Raw genomic sequence first — 13,596 nt, 5'->3', positions numbered from 1 at the left:
ATTTTTTTGGTTGCAGCCATCATTGTTGTTTGGCAGGCCCGGGCTGGGGATTCGAACCCGCCACCTTAGGTGTATGTGGCTGGCGCCTTAGCCACTTGAGCCACAGGCACCGAGCCGGAATTTAGCATTTTTGAGGAGATACAATTCAACTTATAACCAGGGGCTTCTCTCAAATTCTGCCGATGGTAATATATTGTTATGGGAGGATGGAATTACCCTGAACCTTGGTAACTGTTAAAATTTTTAATCTTTGAGTGTACCATGGTCTGAGGAAAAATGGACTCATCAATAAAGAGATGACAGAATTTAAATGATTCTTAAGAAGTATTTTTGCCAAGGATTGTTCTAACCTAGGTTTTAGCATACTTAAAATGTAGCAGTTCTTTCAGATTAAATATTGTCCAGTCCTTGCCATTGTTCAAAATACAAACATTCTTGTTGGAAATAATTTCTGCTTTATTTTCCTGGAGATGTCCTAAGGGAACATTGCAGAGATAGAACAAAAAACAAAACAAATTGACATGGTTTTTTAAGTTACAAGATCTAATGTTGGCTACTCCACACCTGCTCACTGGTAATTGGACACAGCCTCATCAACTAGTCTTATTTTAAATTAATGAACTTATAAAACCTCCAGTGGGCACTTACTGCTTCCTGGCAAGCACAATACATTTCGCTACTAAATTCTTTCCTCCTCTCTCTTCGATAATGATTTCTCCTCTCTCTGCAAACCTTCAACACATCCTCCCCCTTCTCACTCTTTTCTAGTGAACCTACTTGTTTCCTTGAGAAAACTAAAACCATTAGATGATAATTTTTCCAGACTCCCACAACATCTCCCCAGCTAACAGCATCTGGCCCCATTGTGGTCTATCTTTCTGCCTTAGATAGGCTATAAAGGTGATCTTATTGGTGTTCTTATAGATGATCTTTTGTGCCACTCTCCAATCGTGCGATCTCTCTCTCCCCATGACTATTCAGAGATATCGCTCTGGAAATTCCTCTTTCTGTTTTCTCCATCGTTGTCTCCCTCCCTCGCTAGATCATACCCATCTGCACATGAACATACTCTAGTTTTCCAGGTTAAAAAATTCCTCTTCTGATGTCAATGCTTATTATCTTGAGTGTAGTAATGGTTTCACAGGTGAAAACATCTGTCAAAATTGATTAATTACACCCTTTGAGTTTATTGTATTTTAATTATACCTTAACAAAGTAAAAAATAAAACTGTATGATCCCATTGTTCATATCAGCTAGAACAGAATTTCTTTGTATCTCTCCCCCCTTTTTTGCAGTTTTTGGCCAGGGCCAGGTTTGAACCTGCCACCTCCAGTATATGGGGCCGGCAACCTACTCCTTTGAGCCACAGGCACCACCCTTCTTTGCCCTTCTTGCAGCAAAACTCTTTGGAAAGGGAGGCTACATTCACTGACTTCATCTCTTTTGGGCTTCCAAAGAAGTGGGCTTCCATCCTCTTTCACTCCCACCAACGCTGCTTTTGTCTGGGTAACGGAAGACTTGATTGTTGCTAAATCCACAGATCAATTCTTAGCCATCATTTATTTGACTTCTCAGCAGCTCTTGACACAGAAAGATCGCACCATCTCTAATCTCTTGTATTCACTTGATGTGCATTCTCCCACACCCTGCATTTCTCTCCTACTTCAGAAAATGCTTCTGGATAGTATCTGGTTCTGTGTCATCCTTTATCTCTTAATGGAGTATTCAAGGGCGCAGCTTTTGAACATTTTTGTCCTTTTTTACTCACTTCCTTGTGTGGTGATCTCTAATAGTATAAAGGTTTTAAATATTACATAAACGAGCAATAACATCCACAATTGTACCCGAGCTGAGAATATTCCCCTGAATTTCAGATGCAGATGTCTCTCTCTCTATATATATATTTGATACCCATTGGGAAATCTGACATTTAACATTCTAAACTGAACTCTAGATGTTCTATTAAATGCTTTCTTCATCAAAGTCTTCCTCATCTTAGTAAATGATTCTTTCAGTCACTTTGGAGACAAAACTTTGGGGCCATATGCTTAACTCCTTTCTTTTACTTATACTCCATAAGCAATTTTTTAGTAAATAGGATTGATTCTGCCTTTCATTGTGCAGTATATCAACACTTCTTTACATCTTATCTATTGTTAATTTGATCTCAGCCCTTATCATGTCTCACTTAGAATAGTGCAAGAGATTTTTTTTCTCATCGTTGATATGTATTTTTTCAATTGTGGTAAAACATATAACATAAAATTTACCATCTCAATCATTTTTAAGTGTATAGTTCACCAGGACAGTAGTGTTAACTATATTTACATTATTGCACAGAGAGCTTTACAACTTTCTCATCTTGCAAAACCGAAACTTTATGCCCATTAACGTGCTCCTTATTTCCCTCTGAAATAGCCTCGGACCTGGTTAGCTTGCTTTATCTTTTGCCTCAGAACAAATTAATCTCAATGTTGCATCAAAAGCGATTTTTAACAAATTCATAACTTTATTATTTTAGACAAGTTTTAGATTCACAGAAAAATGGAGCAGAAAGTACAGGAGTCTTGGCCATCATGAACAAAGCTGCTATAAGCCCCTACATCCAGGTTTTGGTGTGCACATGTTATCCATTAATTTGGATAAATACCATCTAGTGATGTTTAGATTTATGGTAATAAATCTGGTCTTAGTTTTGTGAGAAATTGCCAAGCCATACTCCAAAGTATACTATTTTTCATTCCCGTTAGCAACAAGCGAGAACCACTGTTGCTCCACTCAGCATCTTTGCCAGCGTTTCATGTTGTCCGGGTTTGGGATTTCAGACATTTTTATCAGTGTGTTGTGGTGTCTCATTGTCGTCATTTGAAGCTTTCTAATAACATGTGATGCTGAACATCTTGTCGTCTGCTCACCTGCCATCAGGTATTTTTCTCTGTTGAGTGTTTTCATATCTTTTTCTCATTTTCAGTTGGGATGCCTGTTTTCTTATGGTTAAGTTTTAAGAATCCTTTGGGTAACAATCCTTTACCAGATTTGCAAATATTTTCTTCCAATCTGTAGCTTGACTTCTCATCCTTGAAATTGCCTTTCCCAGAGCTGAATTTTTTTAATTTTAATGAAGGCCAGCTTATCATTCTCTTTTTCTTTCAAGTATCATGCTTTTGGTGCGATAGCTAAAAAGTCATTGCCATTCCAGGAGCTACCTAGATTTTTTCCTATATTATTTTTTAGGAGTTTTATAATATAGTGTTTTACAGTTAGGTCTGCATCCATACTTTTTGAAGTGTTTAGGTTAAATATCTAAATCCATCTTTTCTGTATGCCAATGTCCCAGTTGTTCTAGCACCACTGGGAAGACTCTCTGTCCTCCCTTGCACTGCCCTTACTCCTTTGCCAAAGGATAGGTGACTGTACTTACATAGGTAAATTTCTAAACTCTTTATTCTGTTCTATTGTTCCATTTGTCTATTCTTTCTCTAGTGCCAGACTGTTTTGATGGCCATAGCTTTATAGTAAGTATTAAAGTCAGGTGGTGGCTGTTCTCCCTCACCCCCTTATATCTCTGCAGATTGCCAAATTCAGCCTCTCCACTTGGCAGCCTTCCAAACTCCATCTCCTTGACCATGACCTAGAGTCAGTTGAATTGGGGACATTTGTATTCAATATAAAGCACACTGAGACTGAAATAAAACTAGAATATAAATTTGATTCAAAATAAGAAATATGTCTGTCATATAAAGACAATATTAGTCTTTTCAGTCCTTCGTCTCTCGTGAGCAAGCTCTGTTGTTAATAGAGTGATCCCTTGGTGATCAGAGAATCAGAGCGGGGCAATTTCATTATGTGACTGCAGCACACATTGGCATCGGGCCACTGCTTCCGTAGGGAAGTACCCTGCCCAGAGGACAGAGCCTTCTGAAATGCCAGTACAAGATGTCCTTCCCTGGATATGCTTAAATAACACAGACATTTGCTTCCTTGGCTATAAATTCAACTGTTCTTTTGTTATTGTATTTTTAGTGCTTTTAAGATTAACCACTGACTCTTGCTGATCGATGCATTCTTTTTTTTTAGATACGGTATTGTATTCAATCAATTTCAGTCAAGTCTTGCAGGCTAGGGAGCCATTCTGTCTCTTTCTAAAGTAAAATTGCCTAATACTCTTTAGCTCCATTATGTGTAGGCTTAAAAATTTAACTTTACTTCTATATTCATGGGAAATGCATTAGCTTCAGAAGACAAAGAGGGTTTTAGAAGCTGCTTGAGTGTAAAGGGCAAAAGAGACACTCAGCCTATCAAAGTCATTCTCATCCTAGCCTGAGCAGCAACAGAATACTCATAAAATTGTGTGTGTGTGTGTGTACATTATGTTATGTGTAATATTATATGTGAAACATGTAATACATAATTTGTTCATTTATTTTTGCCTGGTCCCAACCTCAGACCTACTGATAAAGCTGTGGGCTCTTTACATTTTGGTAAGTGATACCAGATTGTTTCCCATAGATCCTGTTTGAATTCATACTGCTAACGATGTAGCAGTAATAATGCCTTCTTCCCTAACTTCTTAGTATTTATTACTAAACCTCTCATTCATCTCAACTTCACTCTTGGGCAGCAGCTTTGGTGAAAAACATAAATAGGTAAAAATACATATAAAGCATATAATACTTATAATATCACATAGCATGTTATCCCTATTCCCACACGTCATAAAGACCAAAGCATATTACACCCTTACTGTTCTACAGAGGAATGCTGCCTCAAGCAGCAGAGAGGTGAGGGAAATGACTGTACATGGATCCGCAGTTTATATTAACTGGCCGGTCACTGGATTAGAATAGACACTAACTGTGCTGTCCACATACAATTTACTTCCAATAAAGTAGAAAGGGGCAAATTTATGGTGACGATAGGACATGGTACGTTTTTAGTTTCAGAATGCAGGCAAGACGTCCCTTGATCTCTGTGCCCCACAGATAGCTACTCACTGAAAATGAATGAAAAGAAGATAAAAAAATACAATAAATACCAAAGCATTTTGAGAAATTGTGAAATCTGAGAAATGAGATGCTTTTACTGAGGGGCCTTTTTGTTTCACCTCATAGGTTAAATTATGTTCCTTGAGTATATCTGGCATAATTATTTTGATACTATTTAGGGAGCTAATACTCTAGGAACCATCAGAAAGCCATCTATTTTAGGGCCACTGAAATCACTCCTTTGTACACATGTGTATTAGGTTTTCAGAAAACTGATGGCTGTTCAATGTATTTTGCAAATAGTTTTTGCATGGATATCAAGTTTGCGGTTTCCCTGAATATCATAAGCATATTACTCAATAAATGGCTGTCCAAATTACTATGGTCTGACTTAGAGCTCTTTTTCCCTTAGTGGAACTTTCCCACCATGTGTTCTACTGGTCTATAAGACTTCTTCATTTATATACACGCTGTTACCTATTGGCCTATGTCCTCATCTGATCTGTAGTTGCATCTCTCTCATACTTAGCACACAGTAGGGGCTTTATTACATACAACTCATATGGCTTGATGACTGTCTCACAACCTCTACAGAGACCATGATATTTTTGCCTTGTCTCCCAGAGTCTAGTCCCAGGTCTGGGCACAGCAGAGAGAAAGACTGCCTCTTCTAATGATGTAAAAGTTATTTATAACTCGGTTTTATTATGAGAGTGTTCCAGGGAAAGGTTAAACTATTATTTCCTTACTCAAAATTCTGCTAAAAACAATAATAACAATAACAAAAAGATTAAAAAGTCACACCCAAATCTATTAGTTATGTAAAGTTCTTTGATAATTAAAAGGGCCTCATGATCCCAACTCACCATATTTTTTTTTCTGGTTTTAACTTGGGCAAAAAAATCAATGACCATAGAAGATTAATTATGGTGACACAGACAAAGTGTCCCCCAAAGCACTTAGAGGACAAAGTTTGTGTCCCACCTCACCCAATACCTATTGTGTGAATTTAAGCAAGTCACTTCACCATCTGAAACACTTTCTTCTTCTTTAAAGAGAGTCTCGGATCCCTCTGAGATTCTACTGAAAACCATGGACTTTATTCCCTGAAAAAGCACAAATACGCCTATAAATAGAGTTCTAAGATGGTTAGAGTGTCTCTAAAATCTAACCACAGATTCCCTAGAGGACTTTAAAATGCTTTCTAAGGTATAAGGTATGTGTTTGAAAAAAAAAAAAGTGAATCCATTTATACTTGCTACTCCTAAAATGTACTAGTTTTAAAATGTGGATTGGGGCCCTTATGCCACTTGAAGTCATGATTACTTTTTTGGTAACACAGAGCTGGCAAAACTAAGAACATTTTTCACAGTATAGAATATTTCATTTGTGGATTAATAGCATCTCAGGGTCAGTGAGATTATTAACTTTTCCTACTCAATGAAGGGACCACCCATGTCTCACCTCTGAGGGGGGCATTTAGCTTAGACTTGAACAAATATGGTGATGGGCACTCACTCTCATATTTATAGCTGGGCAAACAAAGCATTTAGAATTGCTTTCCTTATATTGAGCTATATCTGCCCCCTCCCAGAAATGTCAGCCGTTGACAGTACTCCCACTTTCATGAGCTACATGGATTGATTTTATTTCTTTTCCAGTATTTGAGGAATTCAAAGCAGTCTCTATTGTCCTCTATTACTTTTCTCTATGAGTCACACCCATTTCATAAAACTTCTTTTAAACCCAATTCCCCGCTTTAGTGGTCCTTTGAAACACACATTTGAGAACTAGGCAGCATATTGTGAAAGGGGTCTGACCAACACCCAGTTAGAGAGCAACTCCCTTTCCTAGCCTGATGACTTCGCCATCAGGTATACCACTAACCCGTCACAAACTCCATGCCTAGAAATAGGTAACTTCTATTGGGTCCTGTGAAATTAGTTAGTGGGGGTCACCTAAAACCCTTAATTACAATCACTCAAGTTTGCCCTCATAGTCTCTTTTTTAGAACCAAAATAACCTGTCTAAATCCCCAGATCCTGCTGATCTCTACCTTAATTGTTCAGACCATCATTCTAATTCTTGAAAGCATTTTGGAATTCTAGTTTTACCATTCACGTCACTCTTTCTTCCAAATTTTGTGTCATCTACAAATGTAACAAAGCTGCTATCTTTGGTTCCAAATTAATTGATCAAAAATATTGACCTGAGTTTTCAAATATAAGCCTCCCTCTATAGATTCGCGGTTACTAATGCTCCGTTCAGTCACTTACCATGTTCATCTACTCACATTTAACCTCCTCATTGACAGACTAGAGAAGCACATATTTTTTTCCTCTTCGTTTTTATTCAGTCTACTTTCTTTCCCTCCAACTCTATTTTCTTCATTCCTTCGCATTTTTATATTACACAGCCTGGTCTTGTATGTGGTACCTTTTCTCTCTAGTTCATTTCGCTACAAAGAAATTAAACTCTATTGGGGGATTCCTTTGACTTGTGTCTGCATGCAGCCCTGCTGAGTCTGTGCTTGCCCCAGGAAGCTCTTTGTCACTTGCCAAGCTGTGGCCCCTGTGCAGGTGAAGATTTCCTCATGCTCATAGCATTTGGCAGAGGAACAATTTCTGAGAAATCGATCAACACCCCAAGATCAATTTATTTTCCTCCACCTCCAGAATTACATTAACTATAATCTTCATTAAACATCAAATGAGGCTATAAAGAAAATTAAAACACAAATTAGGTATGTGTTTGGGGATGCAAGAGAGGTGGGGGAGAGACAGAAATTATTAGATAGTCTTCAGCAGACTTCACAATTTAATCTCAGCATTATTGATTCTATGACTGAATAAATATTGCTCGTAGGGAAAGAGAAAGATTGTTTTAAAGACTGTTTCAAAGTACGGATTAAGCAACCATCCATTATTTTGTTGAAAAATGGCATTAAAGTAAAGTGCTTTGGGAACCAAAGAATTTGTGGTAGATGTTCTACAGAACACCTACATTATAACAGGTGACCAGCTCCTGCCTGGTCAAGACTTTTCATGGACATAATTAATATCGCAACTAATAAGGTTAGGAAGGGAAACTTCTGAGGTTAGCTCTAGTAAGTAATTTGACTTTTAAAAAATTGGACTTTATTGTATAACTTTGTGACCGTTATTATTATAAAATAAATTAAATGTAGCTAGGTTAAGCAAGTAGGTATGTACAAAAATGTGGGAAATGGTTGATTATGGTTTAATTGGTTGGACATTTTACTTAATTTTTTTTTTTTACACTTAATGGCCTCATTCAGACAAATCAATGTGGGCCTTAGCTCATTAACTCTCATTTAAAGAATATTGTCTTGAACACAAGTTCATTACTTTGAAGTTACCTGGGGATGAGAGAGATGAGCTCTGGAGTTAATAGAACCTTTGCAAACCTGAGGTGTGTAGGCAACCTTAGATCAGGTGGCTTGAATGATGACTATGCTTTAATATTTCTGAGGGCACCCTACGATCTTTGAACCAGGTTAACCTATGATAAATCCTGGAGAATAAGAAAATCTAGGCCAGCATCCAAAAAGCTCCTGGTAAAATGAGTTAGTATGCCCTGACAATGGAACTTCATGACTTAATCATTCATCCATTTATTCTTTCAGTATATATTGAGAGCCGACTATGTGTAAGAGTTCTCTCAGCACCATTCTACCCCTTTAAGCTTGAACAAATCACTTACCTTCTCTAAGTCTAAATTTTACCATCCAGGTTTTTACCTGAAGGAGTTGTGAGGTTTAATCACACACACACACACACACACACACACACACACACACACCCCACATATTTAAGACTTTAGCAGAACAACTGGTTGGATGCTTAAACTCCTGTCCTTTTTCCTTAGCATTCAGACTTCTTTCAGTGTAATTTATAATAATATAAAATAAGTCCCATTACTTAATAGCAAATTTCTCTGTACAGTCTTGGCTCAACAGGAATTGTGAGTGATCTGTGTTTGATGATGAAATTAAACTACTTAAATATTATTATAACTGATAAAATATTTTCTCAAGATAATCCACCAAGTGAAGGATGTCACTCTTTGTCAAATTACACTCTTTCTGACTGTGGTGCACACATACTCACACATTTCTTGATTCTGTTTTATAGCAACATGAGCAATGATTTCTCTTCATTTATTATTACGTGAGCATTGTCCATTGATACCATAAAAAATCATAAACCAATTGTCTAAAATATTAAAAAAGTATACAGTTTTCCACATTATGCAAAGAATTTCAGCTTAGAACAATGTCTTTACAGACTCCAGGGAAATGAAAGATAATTTTGCAGATTGAGTGTGACTTTAGTAGTTGCTTCCTGGTTTATATTCCATATTTGAATTAATATTGGAAAAAAAGTGAAGATAGATGGTTGCAGAACTGCCAAAGGCATATGCCAAATTGTTATTTTATTAAATTTGATCATTTTAGATAATAGATTTTAATAAACACCTAGTGTTTGCTAGGCACTGAATTGTGGCAGCCATCAGAGAGGAAACAAGCTGATAGGGAAGGGTGAGTGGGAGATTCTGAGATGCATGAGCAGGATGAAGACTGGCAATGAGAGCCAAGGGAGAGAAGCATGGATACCTAAGGAGCCTGGAGTGGTCAAGGAATGGGGAAAGTAAATTAGCATTGTTAAATCATGAATGACCATGGGAACAGGAGCAGGCAGGGCTGGTGAGAAATGAGGCCCCACAGGTAGAAGCCAGATCAACCAAACCTCGTATAGCAGGTAAATGTGTGCCAATGTCTCCCACTCTGTAGGTTGCGGGGGAAGTTATTGAAGAATTTTGAATAGTGTTCTGTATTCAGATGGGTATATTCAGGTTTCTAAAGAAGACTAACAATATTGCGATTGTTTTGTTGTTTATAAGTTACAGAAATGGCACACACATACCCTTTTGTTCTTAGGGGTTTCAATGGTTCTCCTTGTAACAGAATTCAGAAATGCCAAAAGCAATATTTGAACTAAATGATACATCAGAATTATAATAAGAGCCCATGAGCAGATTTTTTAGTTAACAAGTTTTTAATAGGCTGTGATGCAATCCTTAATGGAGATGATTTCATTATAAAGATAGCTCGACTCTAATGGAAATTTGGCTGCGTGTGTTTTTATTGCTCAGTGAATTAAACAGTTTATATAGGATTAAATATAGGATTACATCGTTAAGATTCTTGGAGAAAAACACATAAACAACCAGGACAACTCCTCGCTTCTTTTATGTTTTCCAGTGTATCTACCAGAAACAAAATTTGCTTAAATTTTGTACAATTTTTATAATTTCAGGGGTTAAGCATCTGAAAGGCCAGAATGAACCAGCGTTCCCTGAAGAAGAAGAAGGCGTCCATGAGAGAGAGGAGCAGTGGGACCATTAATTGCCCGGCTGCAGCAGGAAGGCTTCTTGGGGATAATGGAACTATTAACTTTTCTGGATATCCCGTGGAACTCCACTGCTTGACTTGCAGAAGCATCCTCCATCTCTGCACTCCACACTCACACAGTAGTTACCCACCTCCTGGAAGCCTCCTTGACTGAACTTTAGAACTAAGTACAAATTGTTCCTCATCACTGACAATTAAAGAATAAGCATTCATTTGACAGTGATTCTTTTCTTTTGAACTAGGTAGAAATGTGCAGAAATGTGACTGTTCTCACTTTAATACTGCCAGAGCTTAATCCCCGATGTCTTACTGAAGAGGTTTGCATTCTAAGGTCAAATGTAAATAGCATCACTTTTAGAGTAAAAAATAAATATTAAATACATTTAGATGATGGTGTTTTTGTGGGTTTAAATTAAAGAGAAATGTCTAGTGAAATGTTTAGATTAAGATCTACATTTATCATCTTTCTGAATAAAGAACAGAACACGGTGTTCAAAATGAGGAAGAAATGTCAGGTTTTGTGATTCCATAACCCCACAATATTGCATATTAAATATCTCTTTCCCTCCAACAATACATATTAATGATTACTTATAGAATCATTTATAGAGATTACTTAGAGAATCATTATAGAATTCTCTTCATTTTTAAAGCTGTGAAATACTTCCCAGAATTTATTCTAGTTATTAAGAAAGAAGAATGCTAAATCTTAAAATAAAAAGCCAAATTCCCCCATTTCTTTTTCCTGGCTATTCCTTGAAATTTAGGAATCTACTTCCTATAGCATTTCAATAAATAATTAGTATTTTGTAAACTGTCTAAATAATCAGAAATTCCATTAATTCATGCATATAGACATCCATTCATTAACTCATAATTACTTTTCATGATCTTATCCCTAGAAAGGTACTCTGCAGGAAATTATGAAAATAAAGGAAGGATAATTCCTCTTCTATAGAACTGGCAGAGAAAATAAAGGATCAATACAAACTAAGATTTTACAACATAGTATATATTTATTGAATATGACTTTTTGATAATTTGAAGTTCTTGCCTTATGGACAATTTTAATTGTTCATGACATTTGAATGCAAAGTAGCTAACCCACCACATTTAGTAAGGAAGGAGGTATGCCCATTTTGATTCCTACACTGATGATATTAGTGAAGTCCACAAGCATCATGGAAGAAACAAAACGAAAAACTATCTCAAAAGTCAGTCAAGGAAAAATTAGGACAGGAAGAAAAAAAATCAAATAGGAAATCTGCTGTGGGATCTTAAAATGATTATTTTGAATTCTGAATATGAGCATTATAAATATTGAGATTAAGAGAGAGTTTTATTAAGTTATAAGAGAATGAAGTAGAAGGGACAATCATATTCTTTAGTATATTTTCCTCAAGAAAATAAAAGCAAAACTCTTTGATAAGTAGTGTCATGTGGATGAATGAGTTTTCTGGTTCTTCCCCTCTTCCTCCTCCCTCCCTTCCTTCCTTTTTCTATTTTTTCTTTTCTTTTTCACTCTTTTTTACTCCCTCCTCCTTTTCTTCCTTTCTCCCTTTCTCTCTCTCTCTCTCTCTCTCTCTCTCTCTCTCGCTCTCTCTCTTTCTGTCTCTTCAATTCCCCCTTTTTTCTTTAGTAAGTCAAATTTTTCGGAAGTTTGTAGACCACCTGCTGTGAGGAATTGCCTAAGTTTCTCTCTACTTAAAACCTGATTAAGAACCATATTTGTGTTAAGTGAGTCTGAATTATTTGTGTTTGGAAAACATCCCAACATCCCTTAATTCACTCTGATATGCTAACAAAAATAAAATTGTCCTTTCCTTTCCTTGAACAGACACTTTCACAAATGCTTTTTCTAAAGAATCCAGCAAACATAAAAAATCCATAGCTTTTGCTGATTTTGTAACATCATTGGGGAAATAAATAGAATGACTTCTGGATTTTCCTGTTCTGTTCTCCTTTCTGAAAAACAGAGAGATCAAAATTAAAAGCATAAGTTTTCTTTAGTCATTGGTGATAATTTTTTTTATCCTGTTCTCTACTCTCAAAACACAAACAGATCACAGTTAAAAGCTTAAGGTTCTGGGGGGGAAAGTTTTTGGCTTTCTCAAGAATTTAAAGGAAACTAGCTGAGATAATGGCTGTACAATTAGATAGTATATTGTATACACTGGGCAATTGTATATTTAGGCAATTATAGTTTACAACAGAAATTTCTTTAAGAAGACGACTTGACTTCCATTTGGCAGAATGGGCAAAGAAACTTTCTGACCAAAACAAAACAAAGACTTCATAGCTCCCAGACCACATTTATAATATAATGTTTAGTAGATGAACTTTAAGACAGTCTGACTTGGATTCAAATTCAACTTCGAGCATACTATAGACCCACGTTTCTTCATTTGGAAAATGAATAAAATCATACCTAACCTATTGTTTTTCTGGTTTTGTTATTGTTGTTATTTTTGAGACAGAGTCTTACTGTCACCCTGGACCGAGCACTGTGGTAGCATAGCTCACAGCAACCTCAAACTCTTGGGCTTGAGCAATCCCCTTGCTTCAGCCTCCTGAGTGGCTGGGAATATAGGTGTGCACCACCATTCGTGGCTAGTTTTTCTCTTTTTAGTAGAGATGGTATCTTGCTCTTGCTGAGGCTGGTCTTGAACACCTGAGTCCAAGCAATCCAATCCACCTGCCTCAGGCCTCCCAGAGTGCTAGGATTACAGATGTGAGCAGCTGCCCCAGCCCCTACTGGGCTATTGTTGAGACTTTAAGTGAGACCTGACCTATAAAATGCTTATAGCAACTGAATATTTATAATTGGTGCCGGTTACTATTAGGGGTGGAAAGGACCTCAGAGGCCTTGTATCCAAACCTCGTCTAGTGCTTGATCCTCTTCAACATCACAGGCCAGTGGCTGATCACCCTGCATAGTCTTCAAGAACTCCAGCTGTTGGCTCAGCGCCTGTGGCTCAAGTGGCTAAGACGCCAGCCACATACACCTAAGGTGGTGGGTTCGAATCCAGCCCAGGCCCACCAAACAACAATGACGGCTGCAACCAAAAAATAGCTGGGCATTCTGGTGGGTGCCTGTGGTTCCAGCTACTTGGGAGGCTGAAGCAGGAGGTTGCTATGAGCTGTGATGCCACAGTACTCTACCCAGGGGGATAGCT

At 37.2% G+C, this 13,596-nt stretch overlaps 1 protein-coding gene across 2 annotated transcripts in view; it reads left to right on the top strand.

Annotated features, from left to right (window-relative positions):
- Positions 1 to 10,808, top strand: part of PPP1R1C (protein phosphatase 1 regulatory inhibitor subunit 1C) — a 123,867-nt gene extending 113,059 nt beyond the window's left edge. For both annotated transcript variants that reach the window (XM_003791461.3, XM_012806194.2), the window contains exon 5: positions 10,326 to 10,808. In XM_003791461.3, coding sequence (XP_003791509.1) covers positions 10,326 to 10,414 — 89 coding nt within the window. In that variant the 3' untranslated portion in view covers positions 10,415 to 10,808. The remainder of the gene's footprint in view (positions 1 to 10,325) is intronic.
- Positions 10,809 to 13,596: the final 2,788 nt, after the last annotated feature.

Source organism: Otolemur garnettii, unplaced genomic scaffold (assembly GCF_000181295.1).
Source record: "Otolemur garnettii isolate 467f Iridium unplaced genomic scaffold, OtoGar3 scaffold00048, whole genome shotgun sequence".
In the NCBI taxonomy this organism is placed as follows: domain Eukaryota; kingdom Metazoa; phylum Chordata; class Mammalia; order Primates; family Galagidae; genus Otolemur; species Otolemur garnettii.
Note: the sequence above shows the minus strand (reverse complement) of the source record. Positions and strands in the feature narration are given on the sequence as shown.